Source organism: Protopterus annectens, chromosome 6.part0, assembly GCF_019279795.1.
Source record: "Protopterus annectens isolate FY-2018-M chromosome 6.part0, PAN1.0, whole genome shotgun sequence".
Taxonomy (NCBI): domain Eukaryota; kingdom Metazoa; phylum Chordata; order Ceratodontiformes; family Protopteridae; genus Protopterus; species Protopterus annectens.
In genome coordinates, this window is record NC_056737.1 from 46796145 (window position 1) to 46817426 (window position 21282).

Genomic DNA, 21282 nt, shown 5'->3' on the forward strand with positions numbered 1-21282 from the left:
CTGTACTTTACCTAATTTTGTATTATTGAATTAGCTGTTGGGTTGGTGTGTTGTGGTTTGTGTTTGTGGTGCATTCTGGTTTGTGAGTTGGGTATGGTGGATGACATGTGGCTGTGTGTGGAGATTCAGGTAAGTTGGAAGTGTTTAAGGGTATTGGGTAGGGTTTTTTGTGTTTTAGTGTTATGGGAAGTTTTGGGTGTTGGATGGGTTAGATGGGTGAGTGTGTATATGTGTGCTACTGTTGAAGATGGTGTTTTTTGAATGTGCAGTATGTGTGTTTTTCACATGTATGTGTGATGGTGTGTGAAGTAAGTGTAGGGTACGTAGGGGTAGTTTTTTTGTGTATTTTGTGGTAGTGTGACCTCGGAGTTGGTATGTATAAGTAGAGGGGGTGTGGGGGGGGTACAGGGAGGCTTGCCCACCCTGCTTATGCTTAGGCTTTGTAGGTTTGTGTGTTTAGTGTTTTAGTTAAGGTTTATGGGGGAGGTGGTGTTTGTGCTTTTGTGGTGGAGGTTATATTAAGAAACTGAATGTCATATACTGAAAATTCAGTATTATGAATTTTCGGTATAGTGACATTCATTTTTTTAATATTTCGGTATAGTGGGTGTTCGGTATTTAAGTCTCGAGACAGTGGAAGTTGGCCTTTCAGTATTTTTAGATTTAAAAGTAGACCCACTCCTAAACCTCAAAGCTAAAATAAATAAAGATTATAGCAACTTGCGTGAGAGTTTCCTTCTCCAAAAAAGGACATTTCACACAACTATTGAGATCAGACATGGTCACACTTGTAAGGCAGTGAAAATACTAATCTCTATTTCTTAACCTATAATGTATTAACCATATGGGATTTGGTCTCGGACCTATAAAATAATGGTTCATATTTCAGCAAGCAGGGAAAAGGGAGAAAATGTCTTAAGTTTAAAAGGTTCTGTATTTATAAAACATTTAATTGGTTAACTTTTTGTAAGATCTTATATATTTTTTCTTAGTAAACAGTGCATAAATATCATGTCTTAATTTCTTACACATAAACTACTGCTGCAAAAATAATCATAAAAGAGATTTGCAGTGATGTCATGATAAAGTGTGATTAGTACTTCAGAGATAGATAACTTTCCTCATTAACAACCATGTAATACAGGATTAGATCAGTTTGTTTCAGCTTTAGCTTCATTGCCCTGTGACAGTTCTTCTATCACCACCATCAGCAATAAAAAACAAAACATTTAATGTGATTGTAAAAGTTCTGAAAAATAATTCAAACCAGCATTAAAATTATAGAAGATTCTAAACTTAACGGATGCCGATGCAGACACCAACTCCAGAAAGGAAACCACACAACACAGTTGCAGGGAACACCACAAAACACTTTTGTTTAAGCTCACAAATTCACATCAGCTTTTTGTCTAAACCACGGCACAGAATTTGTTATCTATGCTGTTTTCCTCCAGATTTTACTTTGTAGATTATAAACTTAACAAAAGCAGTTCTTCTGTACCTGATTTCATCAACAGCATGCATCTATCAAAGAACAATGCAATCAGTTTCTTTTCAATATTCCACATGTTGTAGAGAAATATTTAATTTAATCTTTCTCATTCTTAAATGTCCCTTTTCCCATTAGGTAATCTCTAGTATTCATTTCTGGTCTCAGCAGAATGATGTAGCATTTAGGAATAAATATACAAAGCAGAAGCCCAACTCCTGAGGATACAATGGCAAATATTTCTACAACTACCATATACTTCCCTTGTGTGCTCATGTAGGCTGGGATAAATGACATCCACACACTAACAAATACCATCATACTGAATGTGATAAATTTAGCCTCATTAAAGCTGTCTGGGAGCTTTCTGGACAGAAATGCAACTGCAAGGCTTACAATGGCTAAAAGACCCATGTAAGATAGCATGCACCAAAAAGCCACAGGTGAACCTTGGTTACACTCTATAATGATTCTGCCTGTTATAGAAGTTGTATTTTCATCCTGAAATGGAGGGGAAATAATTAAACAAGAAATGTATATTATTACCTGAATAGTTGTGCAGAGGATAAGTAACATTTTTGGTAGTCTGGAGCTTGAGTATTTCCTTAGATCACTGTTTGGTTTGCTAGCAGTAAAAGCAATGACCACCACAATGGTTTTTGCTAAAACACAAGAGCGTGATAATGTAAAAATGATGCCAAATGCACCTTGGCGAAGCATACATGTCACATGTGTGGGGCGGCCCATGAAAATTAATGAAGAGAGGAAGCACAACTTAAGACTAAATAAAAGCAAATAGCTAAGCTCTCTGTTGTTGGCCTTGACAACAGGTGTGTGATGGTACTTTAAAAAGATTGTTAGGATGACAGTAGTAACCATTGCAGAGAATATGGAAACAGTAGTTAATGTTATGCCTAGTGGTTCTTCATAGGAAATGAATTCAATTATTTTCTTGATACACTTGTCCTGCCTTTCAGTTGGCCAGCTATATTTGGAGCACTTCAAACACTCAATGGAATCTGAAAAAGAAAAGTTTAAACAAACCGGATTTTAATATATGCAGCTTCTTTATAGTGCAAAAATGTTTTCTTCAGACTTAATTGGTAATTAAGTTGGATTAAATAAATCTTTCCTGGAATTACAGAAGTTGACACAAAAACAAATGCATATAAACTGATATATAGTACTGTGTCCTGTACCTCTCAACAGTCCCCGATTTTGATTTACACCTTTTCCTCATAAAAGTTTTAATTTTCTGTTAAATTACTGAGGATTACAGTCAGTCAAGAATTCCAGATATTAGGCATACGTATTTATTTTTTTCAGAAAACATACGTTGATGAAAAACATATTACTGTATTATTAACTTTTCACATGAATTAGAGTAATATTTAAACATTGCCCCTTATTTTGGGCTTTTTTTCTGCTATTTTTGCTTTGTCTAGAATTCTTGGGTAAAGAAGTTAAGAGGTATGCTGTATCCTCAGTCTCAAAAGGATTTTCCGTAAAGACTAATATAGTCATGCAGACAAAAACAGATCTATATTACATCTTTGAAGGGGCTTTTCATTGAATGCCCTTTCATCGACACACAATAATTGAAATACCAAAACCCTGAATGGCCACATAAGCAATTTTTTTCCTAGGGGAAAAAATTGCTTGGCCATCATCAGAGATTTGCCCTTTACTCCACTGCAGTGCGATCTCGGAGTTGGTATATTTAGGTAGGAGGTGTAATCTGATCTCTTAATGTAGCTTAAGTGAGCTAAGAGAATATGACAAGAGCTGATACATGAATCTGATTTCCTAAAAGGTCTGAAATGTGATACGGGCTAAATTTAACAGACAGAACAGTAAGCTTGAATTTGACACTGGAACACATTTACTGCTGACCAGATTGCTACCATTAAACCTAATGACTATACTAGTGTTAGACAACTGAGTTCCGAACCTAGTACTGGTTCTGAAAATGTTAATGTTGTTAATAATGCTTGTGAAGCTGTGGATATTACTAACTGTGTACATAACAATGTATCGCCTAGTAATAGGGTACAAAATATAGCTAACATTAATAACACTACTACTTCCAATGATACTGATGATGTAATTACTATTTTACATAGTGAGAGTGGATCTAGCTCTATTAATACAAATACTAAAGAAGTTAGTCAGCCTACTACTGTGAATAATATTGCAGACAGAACTAACTTATATCCAGCAGTACATGTTGTGAAGGGACCGATCAATAAGAGGTTGTCAGTAGATGACGGCATAGTGAGATCCAAGTTACCTCACAAAGTACATACCACCATCACTACAGGAGTAGTAAGTGAGCTCCCTTTTCCCCTCCCAGTCCAAAAGGACAAGAATATAACAAGGGGACGCTCTATGAGCAGGGGGAGACAGAAACGCAAATTATCAGAAGAGTATGTACCACATCAGACAATAAAGAAGATGTGGAAGAACAAAGTAAATTAGATACAGCTGAAATTTTGATACCAGCAGATTCTATGATACATAACATCTCAGGATATTTGTTGACTGAATGTGATGAGAAATTATTATGTAAAGGCCTAAACTTTATACCAAGTGCACACAGTAACTTTACAGACGCTGTAGTAGACATGAGACTTTTCTGTCGAAATCTTATGCTTAAACTGCTATTTCATGATAAAACTGATAGTGAATTGACAGATAATAATGTTACTAGACCACCAAAGTTTAAGAAGCTTAGCAACTTTGTCCCACCTAATCATCCATTAGTTGAGGCATATTTGAAACTAACTGAGGATGATTTGTATGAATATTTTTCTCTAAAGAAATATAGGAAGAATGGTAATTTGACTAGAGGGGAGCAGACTAGCTTACTTAAACTCCAGTCATTACAGTCCATAACCATCAAACCAGCTGATAAAGGTGGTCGGATAGTAGTTATGGACACTAGCAAATATCATGATGCTATGATTAAACTCTTGGAAGATGATTTCTATTTACAAGTTAACGAACAAATAGTCCAAGCCACTATTAGTCACGTAAACAATATGTTATTAGATATGTTGAAAGGTGATATCTTGGATCAAGAATTGTTTGACTATCTCTTTGTTAAGAATCCACTTGTACCAACAATACATGGGTTACCTAAGATTCACAAAGACTCCATTGACCCACCAATGAGACCCATAGTGTCTGGTCAGGGTTGGATCACTGAAAACCTTTCTGTCTATGTTGAGAAACATTTGCGACCTATATTAAATAAGAACAAAGTTGTACTGAAAGATTCCAAACAGTTTTTAACAGATTTGTATGACTGTTTAGGTGGCATTTGTGACATTGATAACTTGATTTTTGTAACGTTTGACATCAAGTCCTTGTTTACTGCGTTACCAAATAACATAGGCCTGATTTATATCACTGAGTATCTACTCTTACATAGCGAATATACATCAGTTAAAGTAGACCTCATTGTTCATTTCCTTGAACTCATTTTGAATAACAATCTTTTCACCTATGACAACAAGTTTTACCAACAGCGAGGTGGCGTAGCCATGGGCACACCTTGTGCCAACAGCTATGCAAACATGTTTTTGGCATTTTGGGAATTTGAGAGTCTCTTTAATTTAGAAATGTTTAAACAACATGTAACTTTTTATAGACGTTTCGTGGATGATGTTTTTGTTTTATGGAGAGGCAGTGTTGATAATTTGTTTGTGTTTCATACTACATTGAACAACCTCACTGGCTATTTAACCTTCAGTATGAATCACTCTAGAGAGAAGATAGAATTTCTTGACTTGTATATAGAGAAGTTAGCATGTGGTTTGATTAATACAGGTGTCTATAGGAAACCTTGCTATTTTAATACTCTATTACAGCGTGATAGTATGCACCCACAGCATATTTTTAAGAATATCATTAGAGGCCAGGGGATGAGAACCTCTAGGCTAAATGCCACAGAAGAAGGCTTCCTAAATGAAGTGAGTGACCTCAAGATAAGGCTAGAAGAACGGGGCTATAGCTCACAAGAGATTGAGTCCAACCTCTTAGATGTCAATAAACTTAGACTGAACAGAGCAGCCTTATTTTGGACCAGTTATTACTGGTGGATCCATTACAATAGACAATGGTAGAGATGATAGATCAACTCATGTAAGGGTTTCTTTACCATATAGTACTGATTGTCCAGCAATCAAGAATATTATTATGAAACACTGGCCTATTCTCTGTACTGATGACACCATCGGTAAACTTGTGGGGACTAAACCCTCTTTTTTATATAGGAACAAATTAAATTTAAGGAAAATGCTATGCTATTCAAAAAGGGATGAATGGTCAATGCCTCTTGAACACACAAAACCATGTGGACGCTGTAATTATTGTAATTCTCTTGACCCCAGTCCATTTTTGAACATCCTGACATGCACACTAACTTTAGCATACGTGCTGTAGCTACCTGTGATACTACTCATATAGTTTATTTGGCAGTGTGCCAAATATGTGATGCATTTTATGTTGGCAAAACCAATCGTCGTTTTAAAGACAGGATAAGAGAACATCTTTACCACATTAGGAAGGCTTCACCTCACAATGCCTTAGCCAAGCACGTAGCCCAAGCAGGTCCTGAACATTATTTCCTATTTAGAGCTCTTGAGAATATTAAACCCAGTATACGAGGAGGTGACATCAGGAACCATACTGAGAGTAAGGAGAGTATGTGGATAGTTAGATTGAGAGCAGATAGGGGTTTAGGTCTCAATGAGAGAGCCTCCATTAAACCTATGTTAAACAAACGGAGGAATGTTTGTAGATTTTATAATAAATGATGGAACATATATGTTTTTACCCCTTGAAATAGATTTCTTTTGATATATATATATATATCTATATATACATATTTATTAGAGCATCTTGAGTGTTCATGGAGAGTTTTTATATGTTTTTTATATTTACTTTGTCATTTTATACATCTCAGCATGTTTATATGTGCATATATTTTTAAGCTTAGATTAACTCATGAATATGTAACAAGAAGCAGCCAATAGGAGATGTTTTAACTGTATAAATGTAGCCTATGTACTTGAAGGTCTTTGTTACATGATCTGATGAAGCTCAAATGAATGAGTGAAAGCGCTTATCTGACCTGCAGTGGAATTAAAGTTGGATTTTAACCTGAGGATTTTGCCTTTCATTTGGATTTTAACCTGAGGATTTTGCCTTTCATTTCTACTTGTGACTCTGCATCAGCCTAGTTGCTCCTTTCGGTTTCATTAATATTATTTAAATTTTTCTGGAGCACTGGGCGTTTATCCTGTTTGTCAGCGAGTGGTTTGTTCCTGTTTTATAAGAAATGTATATTATTACCTGAATAGTTGTGCAGAGGATAAGTAACATTTTTCGTAGTCTGGAGCTTGAGTATTTCCTTAGATCACTGTTTGGTTTGCTAGCAGTAAAAGCAATGACCACCACAATGTTTTTTGCTAAAACACAAGAGAGTGATAATGTAAAAATGATGCCAAATGCACCTTGGCGAAGCATACATGTCACATGTGTGGGGCGGCCCATGAAAATTAATGAAGAGAGGAAGCACAACTTAAGACTAAATAAAAGCAAATAACTAAGCTCTCTGTTGTTGGCCTTGACAACAGGTGTGTGATGGTACTTTAAAAAGATTGTTAGGATGACAGTAGTAACCATTGCAGAGAATATGGAAACAGTAGTTAATGTTATGCCTAGTGGTTCTTCATAGGAAAGGAATTCAATTATTTTCTTGATACACTTGTCCTGCCTTTCAGTTGGCCAGCTATATTTGGAGCACTTCAAACACTCAATGGAATCTGAAAAAGAAAAGTTTAAACAAACCAGATTTTAATATATGCAGCTTCTTTATAGTGTAAAAATGTTTTCTTCAGACTTAATTGGTAATTAAGTTGGATTAAATAAATCTTTCCTGGAATTAAATAAGTTAACACAAAAACAAATGCATATAAACTGATATACAGTACTGTGTCCTGTACCTCTCAACAGTCCCCGATTTTGATTTACACCTTTTCCTCATAAAAGTTTTAATTTTCTGTTAAATTACTGAGGATTACAGTCAGTCAAGAATTCCAGATATTAGGCATACGTATTTATTTTTTTCAGAAAACACACGTTGATGAAAAACATATTACTGTATTATTAACTTTTCACATGAATTAGAGTAATATTTAAACATTGCCCCTTATTTTGGGCTTTTTTTCTGCTATTTTTGCTTTGTCTAGAATTCTTGGGTAAAGAAGTTAAGTGGTATGCTGTATCCTCAGTCTCAAAAGGATTTTCCGTAAAGACTAATAAAGTCATGCAGACAAAAACAGATCTATATTACATCTTCGAAGGGGCTTTTCATCGAATGCCCTTTCATCGACACACAATAATTGAAATACCAAAACCCCGAATGGCCACATAAGCAATTTTTTTCCTAGGGGAAAAAATTGCTTGGCCATCATCAGAGATTTGCCCTTTACTCCACTGCAGTGCGATCTCGGAGTTGGTATATTTAGGTAGGAGGTGTAATCTGATCTCTTAATGTAGCTTAAGTGAGCTAAGAGAATATGACAAGAGCTGATACATGAATCTGATTTCCTAAAAGGTCTGAAATGTGATACGGGCTAAATTTAACAGACAGAACAGTAAGCTTGAATTTGACACTGGAACACATTTACTGCTGACCAGATTTCTAGCCCTCCTTTGCCCAAACCCCCTAATCAGCCTGGGCTAGAAATGTGATCAACATTAAATTTGTTCCAGTGTCAAATGCAAGCTTAATGCCTACTAACTGGTTTGTAAACAGAAGTCTAGACTTTCTAAGATATCCTTCCATGGAAAAGTAAAAGGAAAATATCAAGCAAAGGAAGTCTTCCTACAATGAAAAATACTACACATTAATGAAAAATATTACACATTAATGAAAAATATTACACATTAATGAAAAATACTACACATTAATGAAAAATATTACACATTAATGAAAAATATTACACATTAATGAAAAATATTACACATTAATGAAAAATACTACACATTAATTGTGAGACTTCAACACCTGAACTTAGTGAAATATCATCTGCAAGTGAAAGCTATTTTTTCTCTTTTTAACAGTTGCCTTTTACATAAACAGCACTGCTCAAACAACATTCAACAAATCATAGGTCAAGAAAGGACATCTGTGTGAGTTCAACTTACCATAACAGTAGATGTTTGAATGATCACTGCTGCAGTAGCCTTATCTATATGGGTAGCTAACTGCATTTGAGAGGTGGAAGGAAAAGAGTCTAGGAGTAACTTGAGAATGGTCCTAGCAAAGCCTGACCTGAACCTAGAGAAGGAATTAAGTGTATACTGCTTTGCAAAAGTATGTACAGAGGACCATGTAGCAGCTTCTAAAATACTTCTATGATCCAATCGTTTCCAAAATGTCATGGATGAATCCAAGGCCCTGACAGCATGGGCCTTGACCCTGCCTAAAATAGATTTGCAATGGTGAGTATAATAAAAGCTAATAGCCTTTGAAAACCATTTGGAAATAGTCTGTTTTGACACAGGCTTCCCTTTCCTTTTACCTTCACAAGATATGAACAATTGATCTGAAGGTCGGAAAGATTTAGTTCTGTCAAGATAGTGCCTCTTTTTTTGTGGGCCAGGGCCGGCCTTAGCTGAAACGGTGCCCTAGGCAAAGCACTGCTCTGGCGCCCCTTAAGCCCCACCCACACTGAACACAAGGAACACCCCTATTTGAGCCACACCCACAGAAGGGTCACTCCCACAAAACACTCCAGTTCTTCCCATGTTTAAATGCATGAAAATCCAAGTAATACTGTAAGACATCTTGTAGTTTGACTGCAATTGAAGGCTGAATATCCTTAAACCTGGTTGATCTGCTGCTTGTGTAGTGTTCATCTGCAGTCATGAGACAGTATTAACTTTTTTTGCAATGTGCATTGATGTTTGTGTAGAAGTTCTCATTTGGTCTAGTGCAGCAGCAACTCTACATTTTTACTATATACCCTGATGTGCTTCATGCTCTTCACAGGTCATAGGTCTTCACAGGTCAGCAATCAAGTCTACATACTTCAGACAGCTACATATTGTGATGTGGTGGTGCTGCAGCTGTATGCTGACCCAGAGGCCAAAAAGGAAAGCAGTGTTACTACAGTCAGTGATGTGTTGATCTTTGCATACATCTTAACACTAAGCAGATTTCAGAATTGTATTGGCAGTGTTTATCCATTATGGGTTGCAGATGGATATGGGACCTTTAAATTCAGTTTTAAACAGCAGTGTACTACTTTCAGCCATCAGGTCAACGCAAGTAATTTGAAGACATATTTAAGACGAGAGACATCAATAGTGTCAAATGATTTATTCCATTACTTGTCAAGTACATTTTTATATGCAATCTTTGACAGTAAAATTTTGCATTTGTACAAACTGTCAGGTCTGGTTGACCAATTTGAAAACAGGTTTCAGTTGGCACAATTAATGCTAGAGACATTGAAACAAGTCAGATTTTATTGCATTGCTGGCTACTAGACATTTACTTTATACAGTTCATAAATTGTCAGATGACTTTATTGCATTGCTCTCCCATTACATGTACAGTTCTATATGCATGTTTGACACTTGTATAAACTACCAGGTGCACTTGAATTGTCACTTCATGTGAAAGACATTGGAAATTGTCATTTAATTATTCCTTTGCTGGCTACCAGATGAACATTTCCAACTGCAGTCTTCAATAAAAAGTGTTTCACTCGTACAAACTGTCCAGTCTGCTTGATTTAAAATAGCCTAAGCTGCAAGAGATGTCCTGCCAAGAATATGACCAGTTGGCCAGATTCAAAAGCTTTAGGGCTCCTTTCATGCATCCTAGCCACTGCACAGCTTGAGGCAGTCAGTATAAATTCAGTGGCTACAGCACCAATAGCTCAGAGCTTTCTTGTCTCAGAAGAGGGAGGCTAAAACCTTGCCAGATAGGGGTAAATGGATACAATCCCACACCCTGTATGTACAGAACTGTACTATGTTCATCATTAGATCACTGTTGCAAAAGCCTAAACTATAAAGGACAACTACCAGAACTTAGAAAAAAAGGGAGAAAGAATAAGGATCACAGTCCTGGAACCCCTAGGGAGGACAGTTCTAGCATGGCCTTCTCTGGACCTACAAAACAAGAATCCAGTTTGTAGTGCTTGGTAAAGCTGTGCACTTAAGACCAAGATGCTGGCTCTAAAAATGTTTCTATGGTCCACCCTTTTCCAGAAGACCACAGAAGTAACCACAGCCATGACAAAAATGCCTCTGCCCCTGAGTTTGACCCTGCCTGGAATTGTCTACTCATGGTTAGTGTTGCTAAAGGAAAATGCATGAGACAACATTTAGAAACAAGTTGCCCCTTAACTCTAACTTTCAAAGGAAATAAACTGTTAATCAGAGTTCACAAAGGTTTTTGACCCTTTAATGTAGTATCTGAGTTGCCTGTGGATATCTATAGTTATATTATATCCTCCTTTATTTTTGGATATTGAAATAAAACAGGGAGATGGGTGCTCTATCTCTAAGAAAACTCTGGGACCACTTTAGGTGGAAAAGAAGGATTTTTGTTCAAGATTAAGGTTGACTGTAATAATTGCTTGTACTTCAGATACTGTCAAACTAAAAATAAACAAACAAACCAGCAGAAGTCAGGAGTGTCACAAATACCAGAAGTCATAAAATGCACTTTAAGGCAATTCCAAATGGCAAACGCTAAAGCAACCACAACACAACATAATTTCATCTCTTGGCTTAAGTAATCAGTGCACTCATGTAACACTCATTCGCTGCACACAACTTTAATCAAAATCTGCCATTTTATCCTAGTAGAAGAACAGGGAACGCAATTTGAACTGGTTACCAGTCAATAATAGAATCATTCTACTTTCAGCCTCTCAATGTTTGACTAATTAAAATGGATTATGATCCACTGCTTGAATGAAAATAACCATTAAAGATTATATGCATTAATTCTGGGTTTAGGATCATGTGGGCATTAAGCCTTAAAAAGACTTCACATAGTCTCACAGCATGACAGAAAACGTTTTCCAAAAGCTCTTTGCTATGCTGACATCAAATTTTATCTGAAATACACAGTATTCAAAATGCTAATTTTTCAGACTAAAGAAAAAATAACCACTACATAGGACTGCAAATTCTTCATTGAAAATTGCTGAAGTCCTGACAGTGAAAACAAATTTCCTAGGATGAGCAGACAACCCAGATAACAGAGAAGCCAACAGGGCAGGGTGACAGCAAATCACCAACCTGGTGAGATGAAAGCAGTCTGACCTGCTGGACTGAGAGGTATGCAGCATATACATGTGGGTTGGGAAACGTGAGCTTATCTTTGTTATGCTAAACTGTTTGGTCATGTTTAGAAACATGCACACTTAGACACACAGATATGGCATGGCCCCGTATCAGAGTGCTCATATCAGTCACTGGGGGGGGGGGGGGGTGTTAAAGCCAAAAATGAATCCTGATGGCTACCTGAATGAAATATAAACACACACTACACAAAATTGATTTTCTATGATTCTCTGATTTTCAATTTCTGCAGGTTGAAAGGTATGGGAAAGTTGTAATCTCCATATTAATGGTTATCTAACCCTTATGCAGGAATCATAAATTATCAAATTATGAAAATATGCTTCAAAGTAAACTATGCCTAGCATATAGTTCTCTTCATAATGATGTGTTTCAGCTTTTACTAAATTTTGAATTGATTAATTAATTCATCACTGTCTAAAGGAAGAGATTAAACTTTTATTATCTTGTGCATTTCCTTGGGAGAGTTGCAGGAGTAGCCACAGTGAGATTTGTAACACACTGCTGACCCTGGAAGCCATGGATAGAGGTGGACAGAGCAGCACCAGTAATTTAAGCGAGCAAGAAGGAAGGGTTTCTTCACAGAGAAGATGGTGATTTTGTTATGGCAGTCATCTGCTTTAATAATAAGGCACAATTCAAAAGGATTTTTATCATGCATATATGATGCTTCCTCTTAAGTGGGCCAAATGCAAAATTAAAATATTATTCTAACCACAAGTATATATAACTAACTGACATATCTCTCATCATGCAGACATTGAAAACAGGAGCAAAAGTCCTTGAAAAGATAAAATATGGACATTTAATTAGCATAAAATATGAATGCTGTCTAACACAATTCTCTGTGCTTCCAGTACAAATGTAGATGCTACTCGTAAATATATTTTTAAAAAACAAAATATCAAAAATGATAGAAACATACAAGCACATTATCAAAGATGCAATGCAAAATCTGTAGACTTTAATGAACTGGATGGCAAAATTCTACCACACAAGGTCATCAAATCTACTAAAATTAAAAACTAAAAGTAAAAGTTCACACGCTCCACAAGCAAACCAAAGCATAGAGAAACCCACCCCAAAAGCGCCCACATTCTTGTTATGTGACTACAGGCTTATATACATCCATGATATGTTATCAAATCTAACAAAATTATAAACTAAAGTAAAAGTTCACACGCTCCACAAACAAGCCAAAGCATAGAGAAACCCACCCCAAAAGCGCACACCCAAAGCAATCCCCAAACCCAAAGCCATGCTTGATTCTAAGCACAAAAGTAAAATGTATTTAAAAAATAAAACATGGACTGAATTTCCCTTCCATTTCAAACACACACTACACAAAATGCTTGTCTGCTTGCTTCGTTCTTCTAATAAACACGTCTCAGTGCTACTGTGCTTCCTTCAAATCACATCTCAGAAATATAAACACACACACTATTCCTTCACATCTCAGAAATAAACACACACACACTATAAAAAATGACATTTCATCAATAACCCCCGGACCCCATCTCTCGAGTCACTTACCTCCTAGCCTCCGGTGTAAAAGTTGTAAAAAAACATAAAACGCCAAAAACACGCTCCGTTCGGTTTGTAGTACTCCATGTGGAAGAACGACACTGACTCACGTCCACAGATTCTGAGAACTGCAATCGCCTAGCCAATAGGTACACCAGACTCCCAATGAAGGAAGGAGGAAGAGGTAGCTCTTTATATATGCTCATTGGCTGCTCAAATGGCTTAGTGGCAGTGATGTCAGTGGTGCAAAATCATCACTGATAGGCCGATGTGGCCACTCACATCACATTAAGTTTAAGCATATACTTAGGGTGGGGGCTGTCTGTGCTACTGCGGATAGGATGGAAAACAAGTTTGTGCTTAAGTTGAAGTGGGGGAGGGTGCATTTCTAGCCTGTGTGGGCGTCGCGCGTCGGTGACTGACATTTGAAAAATAAATTTGTTGTTGTCTTTTCAGCTTTCCCGGTTAGCGTTACTTCACAGCAGAATTGCGCCCTTTTGAGGCCGGCCTGTATGACGCCCTAGGCGGTCGCCTAGTTCTCCTATGCCTAAGGCCGGCCATGTTGTGGGCATCCAAGATATGGAGTATCCTTTCTCCCTTATTTTTAGGTTCAGGAAAGAAGATGGATAGATGGATAGTTTGGCTTAAAGTAAACTTGGATACCACTTTAGTCATAAAAGAATGATTAGTTCTCAAAGAAATCTTGTCCCTATGGAAAATTAGTTTGGGTAAGCTCGACTTAAGAGCTTGCAACTCAGATACCCTTCTTGCATAGGTCAGAGCAATAGTAAAGCTGTTTTAATAACCTCAAGTCAAAAACAAAACGAATGGAGAAAATTGAACAAATATCGCTTTTGTCACAGTCTGGGGATTTACTTCAAGTATCTACGCACACTATGCCCAGTACTTCTACACAAGAACCGAGGGGAAGTTTTAATGGATTTAATGAACCGAATGGTATTGTTGTTAATGGGACTCCTCGTCCTTTGGTTGATTTAAATTCTGATGCAGGTGAGAGACGCATTCCATCAAATTCCGGTACTACTGTTGTGAATAGGGCTAGTAATTTTGACTGTTTAAACATAAGCACTATGCTAAAAACCCATAATACTTTTAATGATAATACATCGAACAGTAAAAGTAATCTGTGTGACAAACTTAATGAATTTGATCGGTGCCTGCTTAAGGTTAAGAAATTGCAAATGGACACAGATTATTTTAGGGAATGCATAGGTTCATAGGTTCATACTAGGCTATCTGCCCTAGGGCATTTATAAGCCTAGCCAGAGTGTGTGTGGCTTTCACCACCCCTCAGGATGAGAATACTATACCCATTAGTTTGCTGTGCCTCTGTCCAGCAGTGATACAGAGATGATTCCCGGGGTAAACCTATGATCTCCCATCCACTCGTCAAGATTTCTCTTGAACAGAGTCATTGAGGGGCTCTGCCTCACATGGACTGGGATTCTGTTCCATAGTGTAGGGAGTCTCTGGGTGATGAATCTGTCCCTCCAGCATGTCCTATTTATATCCATGTTGAGGTTTAAGTCTCTTGCTCTCTTGGCTCTGGTGGATTTGGATTTTTTGAGGTGGAGCATGTCCATTAATTCCGGGTTGGACATGGCCTTATATGTCAGGCACAGATCACCTCTGAGCAGACGGTATGCGACTGAATAGAGCTGGAGTTTCTTCAGTCGGGCATCGTATGACATATGATTGAGCCCCTTTATCCTTTTGGTGAGGAACTTTTGGGGTCTTTCCAACTGCTGCAGGTGTCGGGTAAGGTACATTCCGAATGGGGCATTGTACTCAATCATTGGTCTGATAAGTGAAGAGTACAGGGGTACAATGACCTCTCCTGATCTGGATGTGAATCCCTTCATGATCAGGTGGGCAATGTAGAAGGTCTTCCTAACCACTTTGGCAATGTGAGTGTCAAAAGAGAGGTTACTGTCAACTTGGGTCCCCAGGTCCCTGATAACTTCTTCCGTGTTTAATGGATTACCACCTATGTGGTAATTAGGGGTTACCTTGTTTTTCCCAAAGGGTATGACTATACATTTTTTGGCATTTAGCTTAAGGCAATGGCTCTGGCACCAGTTATCCATTTCTATTAGACCTCTCTGGAGGATGTCTGTGTCTGATGGAGTGTCAATTATGGTGCCCAGTTTGCAGTCATCTGCAAATTTTGTCAGCCACAATCCCCCTATGTTTGCCTGCACTTCAGAAAAATAAATGCCGAACAAGAGGGGCCCAGGACTGAGCCCTGTGGGACACCGCCCGTGACCGGCTTAGAGTCTGACATGGCACCAGCAACTCTAACCCTGTGTGTTCTGTCCTTGAGCCAGTTTGCAACCCATCTTGTGACATATGGGTTTACATCTAAGCTGGTGAGCTTTTCTATGATGCCCGAGTGGGGTATTGTGTCGAACGCTTTTGCTAGGTCAAGGTAGGCTGTGTGAACTGCCTTACCCTCATCAATGGCCTTAGTGACTGTTTCGAAAAAGTCGACCAAGTTCAAGAGGCAGGATCTGCCCTTGACAAAGCCAAATTGGGTAGGATCCAGTGTCTGTAGGTCCCCGATGTCTTTATTTATGAGTTCCATTATGATCCTCTCCATAGCTTTGCAGACAAGGCTCGTCAAGCTTATGGGGCGGTAATTTCCAGGGTCCGTAGAAGCACCGCCTTTGTGGAGTGGGACCACAGTTGCCGTATGCCATTCTTTGGGTACGTATCCTGTAGTAAGGCTAAGATTAAACAGCAGCCTTATGTGTGGGTTTAGTTCCTCATTGAGTTCGTGTAGCACACAGCTGGGGACACCATCCGGTCCCATTGATGCTGTGTTTTTTGCTTTAGAGAGAGCAGCTCTCACCTGGGCATCTGAGATGTTTGGGAGGCTAGACTCTGGTGGGATAGATATTTCTCCTTTTGGGGGGGAGGGAGGGGAGAAATTTTCACTGAACCTGTCTGCCAGTATGTTGGCAATGTCTGTGGGTTCAGTGATTTTTTTATCATTTTGGACTAATTCTGAGCATATCTGGGAGTTTCCACCCAGGTTTCTAACATAGCTAAAGAAGGCTTTATGATTGTCTTTTGTGTCATTAGCGATTTTTCTCTCAAAGTTGGCCTTGGATGATTTTATGAGTGATCGTAGTTTTTTGCTAGTATTGATCAGAGATGCCTTCCCTTTTAGGGATTTTGCTCTGTCATGTAGTAGCTTTCTTCTCTTGTTGTAGAGTTTGTTTATGGCTGGGGTCCACCAGACTGGGCGCCTGCCTTTGGTGGAAAGGGTCTTGATTTTATTAGGGATTGCTTGATCCATACATTCCTGGAGGTGCTCGTAGAAGGCATTTGTAAGGATTTCAGCAGCATTGGTTGTGGTTTCCACTGGCTCGGGGGCCTTGAAGGATACCACTCCAGTCTTAAGAAGTGTGAAGTTTGCTTTTGAGAAGTTCTTCACTGTGGTCTTTTGCTGGGGTGGGGGCGGGATGTGGATCTCCAGTGAGATTAATTTATGGTCTGATCTCACCAATGAGGGATATACTTCTGGTGTGGAGCATTTTGACCCCATGTTTGTGATGATCAGGTCTACTATATTTTCTCCTCTTGTGGGAATGATGACTAGTTGTTCCATAGCATTTGAGTTTATGAATTCAAGGAACCTTTGGGCTAGGGTGTTGGGGCTTGAGTAATGTTTCCAGTCTATGTTTGGGTAGTTGAAGTCACCCAATATGATGGTGTTTGGAGAGACATTCATACTCTCCAGTGTCTTCAGGAAGGCTGTGTGGGTTTCCTGAGTTTGAGAAGGTGGTCTGTAGCATGTTACAAACTGTAGGGCAGTTTTACCTATGGTTAATTGCACCTGGATGGTCTCCGATGCTTCGTGCATTACCACTAACCTGGAGGTGTGGGTATCCTTTATGAATATGGATACTCCCCCTCCTTTTGTGGTTCGGTCCGGATTTTGGGGCCGGAACGCATGATATGAGGTATAACCTGATAGTGCTGGGGTGCTCTCAGGAGCCTTGAACCAGGTTTCAGTCACAGCACAGACATCGATGTTCTCCATACTGAGGAGGGCTTCGAGGGCGTGCATCTTGAGGTTTAGACTTCTGGCATTGAGCAGTATTACCCTTAGTTTTTCTCCATTTTTGTTTTCTAGGGTGGTAGGTTTATCATTTGAGCCTTGCCTAAAAAGGCACTATGGGGGTGGCAAGAGCCTTTGCCAATATCCGGAAGCCCAGGGGTAACAGGTGCAAGCCGTCCCTTGCGAAGCAGCGTGGCTTGTCAAGCATGTCATCCCAGGCAGACAGACATTGGATCCCCTTAGAATGACACCAGTAATTAAGCCAATTATTAAAGCTGATCATTTTGTCTCTGTATTGTGGCACCATTCTTGGTGAGGGTAGGATACTGCTCAGGGTCAGGGTCATACCGGCCTGGGCTACATAATCTGAGAGCTCCTCTATGTCTCTTTTCATGTAGTCCAGGGAGGTACGTCTCAGGTCGTTCACACCGGCATGGACAATGACTGAGTCATACTTGTACTTGCTGTGGAGTGACCTGAGTGCTTGTGTTATGTGGCGGATTCTAGCGCCTGACAGGCAGCTTACTGTGATCTTTTCCTTGTTCAGTCTGGTGAGTGGGACGTCAGTGTGTCTGACTATGGAGTCACCTATAACAAGTGTGTCTGGCATTGTGTTTGGCCTTAAGGGCTGTGACTGTTTAGCACACTGACTTTGAGAACTATGTGTTGCATGTCTTATGTCTTGAGGTGGCAGTTGCTTGGGTGTCTGCTTTGGAGGCCTCTGTAGTTTTGGTAGATTTTTGATCAGTGCCTCCGAGTATGTCTTTGTGTGTTTATGTGTTTGTTTTGCAGTTGTGATAGTTCTATGTGAAACTGGGTTTGTGGTGTGCACGGTTTCCTTCTCCTCCTGTCTGGTCTTGCCAGTCCTGAGTTGAGAGAGCTCAGCCTCCAGTTTGGCTATATAGTTGCATCTATCACATGTATTTGTGTTTTGTGGGAGAAGGAGTGGGTTGTCTGTGTACATGAGGCAATTGTAACATTGCCTCAAGATGCCCAGATTCACCAGCTGAACAGGAGAGGACGCTAGCAACTGACCCTTCGACATGCTAGAAAAAGTGAAAAAGTTTGCTGTGTAACTGAGTCAGAAGGGACCTATAGGGAAATGGGTACTCAAGGGGATTCTAGGCTAATGTAGTACTTTGTTTAGTATACAAGTACTTTACCTATATAAAAATGCTTTAGGAGCAAGTGCTGAGCTTTTGAGATAGAGAATAGACTGTTTAGATTGCAAGTAGAGAAGTTCCAAGGGAAAAATTGAAGAGCAGACTCTACGGAGCCAGAAATAGTTTAACCTTGTTTAACCGGCGCTGCCCGATGGTGCTCTATGGGCAACTCCGCGCTAAATCACGCAAAAGTGTGCTAAAGCGGGCTTTATAGCAGGGGGTTGAAAAGAGCTAGGAATTGACCCAAAATGGCCAATAGACTACAAGTTTCTGGCTGGAACCACTGCTCTAGGGACAAATAGGCTGCTCAGTGCTCCCCACTCCCACTGGTGAACAAAGAAGCTTCATCTAAAGAAAACTGGTACTTAAAGGTTTGCATGTATGGCGCTTTCCTACAGGACTCATTAGGACTCATTAATAATTCAATTTTGCATAATGAACTGATAAATGTTTGACCGACGTGGGACTGAATACATGGAGCTAGTTATTCACCACAATAATCTAGCCATCGAGTCTTTAACTAAGGAAGTGATGGAGTTGGACAATAACATCACAAAAGATGATGACATGATAACAAGTTTGAATATTTTCGAATTTTGCACTCTATTGAAGAGCAAATGGAATCCATTAAAAATAGAAAGCTCAGAAAGTTAATAAGAGATCAGAACGCTTACAGGGACAATAAAGCATACCCTTCACCCCTTAATTCGCAAGGCTGGTATCAGCATGATAATGAAAATGGCCCACTTAATGACAATGACAGTGAACATACGTCTTCAGACAATAATGATGCCAATAATGTTTTTTTAGACAAGAGTCATATGCGCTCGGAACGCCTGAAGAATCAGAGTTATCACCAGAACTGGGCAACATTCAAAAACAATGGAGCCACACAAGCGAGCAGGGGGAGGTCCAAGAACTTTCAAGGGAACAGTCGGAATACATGGAGGGGGAATCAACAATCTTAATTGATAACATATTTAATGATGTTTCATCCCCCATATTTCAACTGCCACCCATAACAATTATACATAATAAAGTAGGCGACTTTAAAGTGTACAATTTTTCTTCTTTGGATGTATCAACTGAGTTTTGTGACTTGTTGTTCAAAGGTTTAACTTTTGTGCCTACAGATGGTAATGGATTTTACAAAAAGGATGGACATGGCTGTGGTGAATATGTATTTTAACAAGAGGGAGGAGCATAGGGTGACATATAAGAGTGGAGGAAGATGCACACAGGTGGATTATATCTTATGTAGGATGGCCAGTTTGAAGGAGATTGAAACTGTGACTGGGGAAAGTGTAGTTAGGCAGCATAGGCTGGTGCTTTGTAAGATGACGTTGGAGATCAAGAAGAGGAGGAAGAGTGTGAGGGCAGCACCAAGGATCAAATGGTGGAAATTCAAAAAGGGTAATTGTGAGGTGGAGTTCAGAGAAGAGTTAAGACAGGCACTGGTTGGCAGTGAAGAGTTACCAAATAGCTGGGTAACTACAGCAGAGTGAGTAAGGGCGATGGCTAGAAAGGTGCTTGGTATGACATCTGGACAGAGGAAGGACGACAAGGAGACATGGTTTTGGAATGAGGAAGTACAGGAGACTATACAGACAAAGAGGCTGGCAAAGAAGAAGTGGGATTGTCAGAGAGATGAAGAAAGTAGACAGGAGTATAAGGAGATGAGGTGCATGGCAAAGAGAGAGGTGGCGAAGGCTAAGGATAAGGCATATGAAGAGTTGTATGAAAGGTTGGAAACTAAGGAGGGAGAAAAGGACCTGTACTGATTGGCTAGACAGAGGGACTGAGCTAGGAAAGATGTGCAGCAGGTAAAGGTGATAAAGGATAATGAGGGAAACATACTTACAAGCGAGGAGAGTGTATTGAGCAGATGGAAAGAGTACTTTGAGGGGTTGATGAATGAAGAGAATGAGAGAGAGAGAAGGTTGGATGATATGGGGATAGTGAATCATGAAGTGCAGTTGATTAGCAAGGATGAAGTAAGAATAGCTATGAAGAGGATGAAGAATGGAGAGGCTGTTGGTCCAGATGACATACCTGTGGAAGCATGGAGGTGTTTAGGTGAAATGGCAGTGGAGTTTTTAACCAGATTGTTTAATAAAATTTAGGAAAGTGAGAGGATGCCTGAGGAATGGAGAAAAAGTGTTTTGGTACCGATTTTTAAGAATAAGGGTGATGTGCAGAGCTGTAGTAACTACAGAGGGATTAAAGTGATCAGTCACAGCATGAAGTTAGGGGAAAGAGTAGTGGAAGATAGGTTAAGAAGGGATGTGATGATTAGTGAACAGCAGTATGGTTTCATGCCAGGAAAGAGCACTACAGATGCGATGTTTGCTCTGAGAGTGTTGATAGAGAAGTACAGAGAAGGTCAGAAGGAGTTGCATTGTGTTTTAGTAGACTTAGAGAAAGCATATGACAGGGTGCCTAGAGAGGAGTTGTGGTATTTGCATGAGGAGGACGGGAGTGTCAGAGAAGTATGTAAGAGTGGTACAGGATATGTACAAGGGTAGTGTGACAGCAGTGAGGTCTGTGGTGGGAGTGATGGATGCATTTCAGGTGGAGGTGGGATTACATCAAGGATCAGCTCTGAGCCCTTTCTTATTTGC

General features: G+C 39.3%; 1 protein-coding gene across 1 annotated transcript in view; it reads right to left on the reverse strand.

The window, feature by feature from the left end:
- Positions 1 to 1588: 1588 nt before the first annotated feature.
- The window catches only part of LOC122803763 (extracellular calcium-sensing receptor-like), a 1059758-nt gene continuing 1040064 nt past the window's right edge, over positions 1589 to 21282 (reverse strand). The window contains exon 6 of the mRNA XM_044073454.1: positions 1589 to 2508. Coding sequence (XP_043929389.1) covers positions 1589 to 2508 — 920 coding nt within the window. The remainder of the gene's footprint in view (positions 2509 to 21282) is intronic.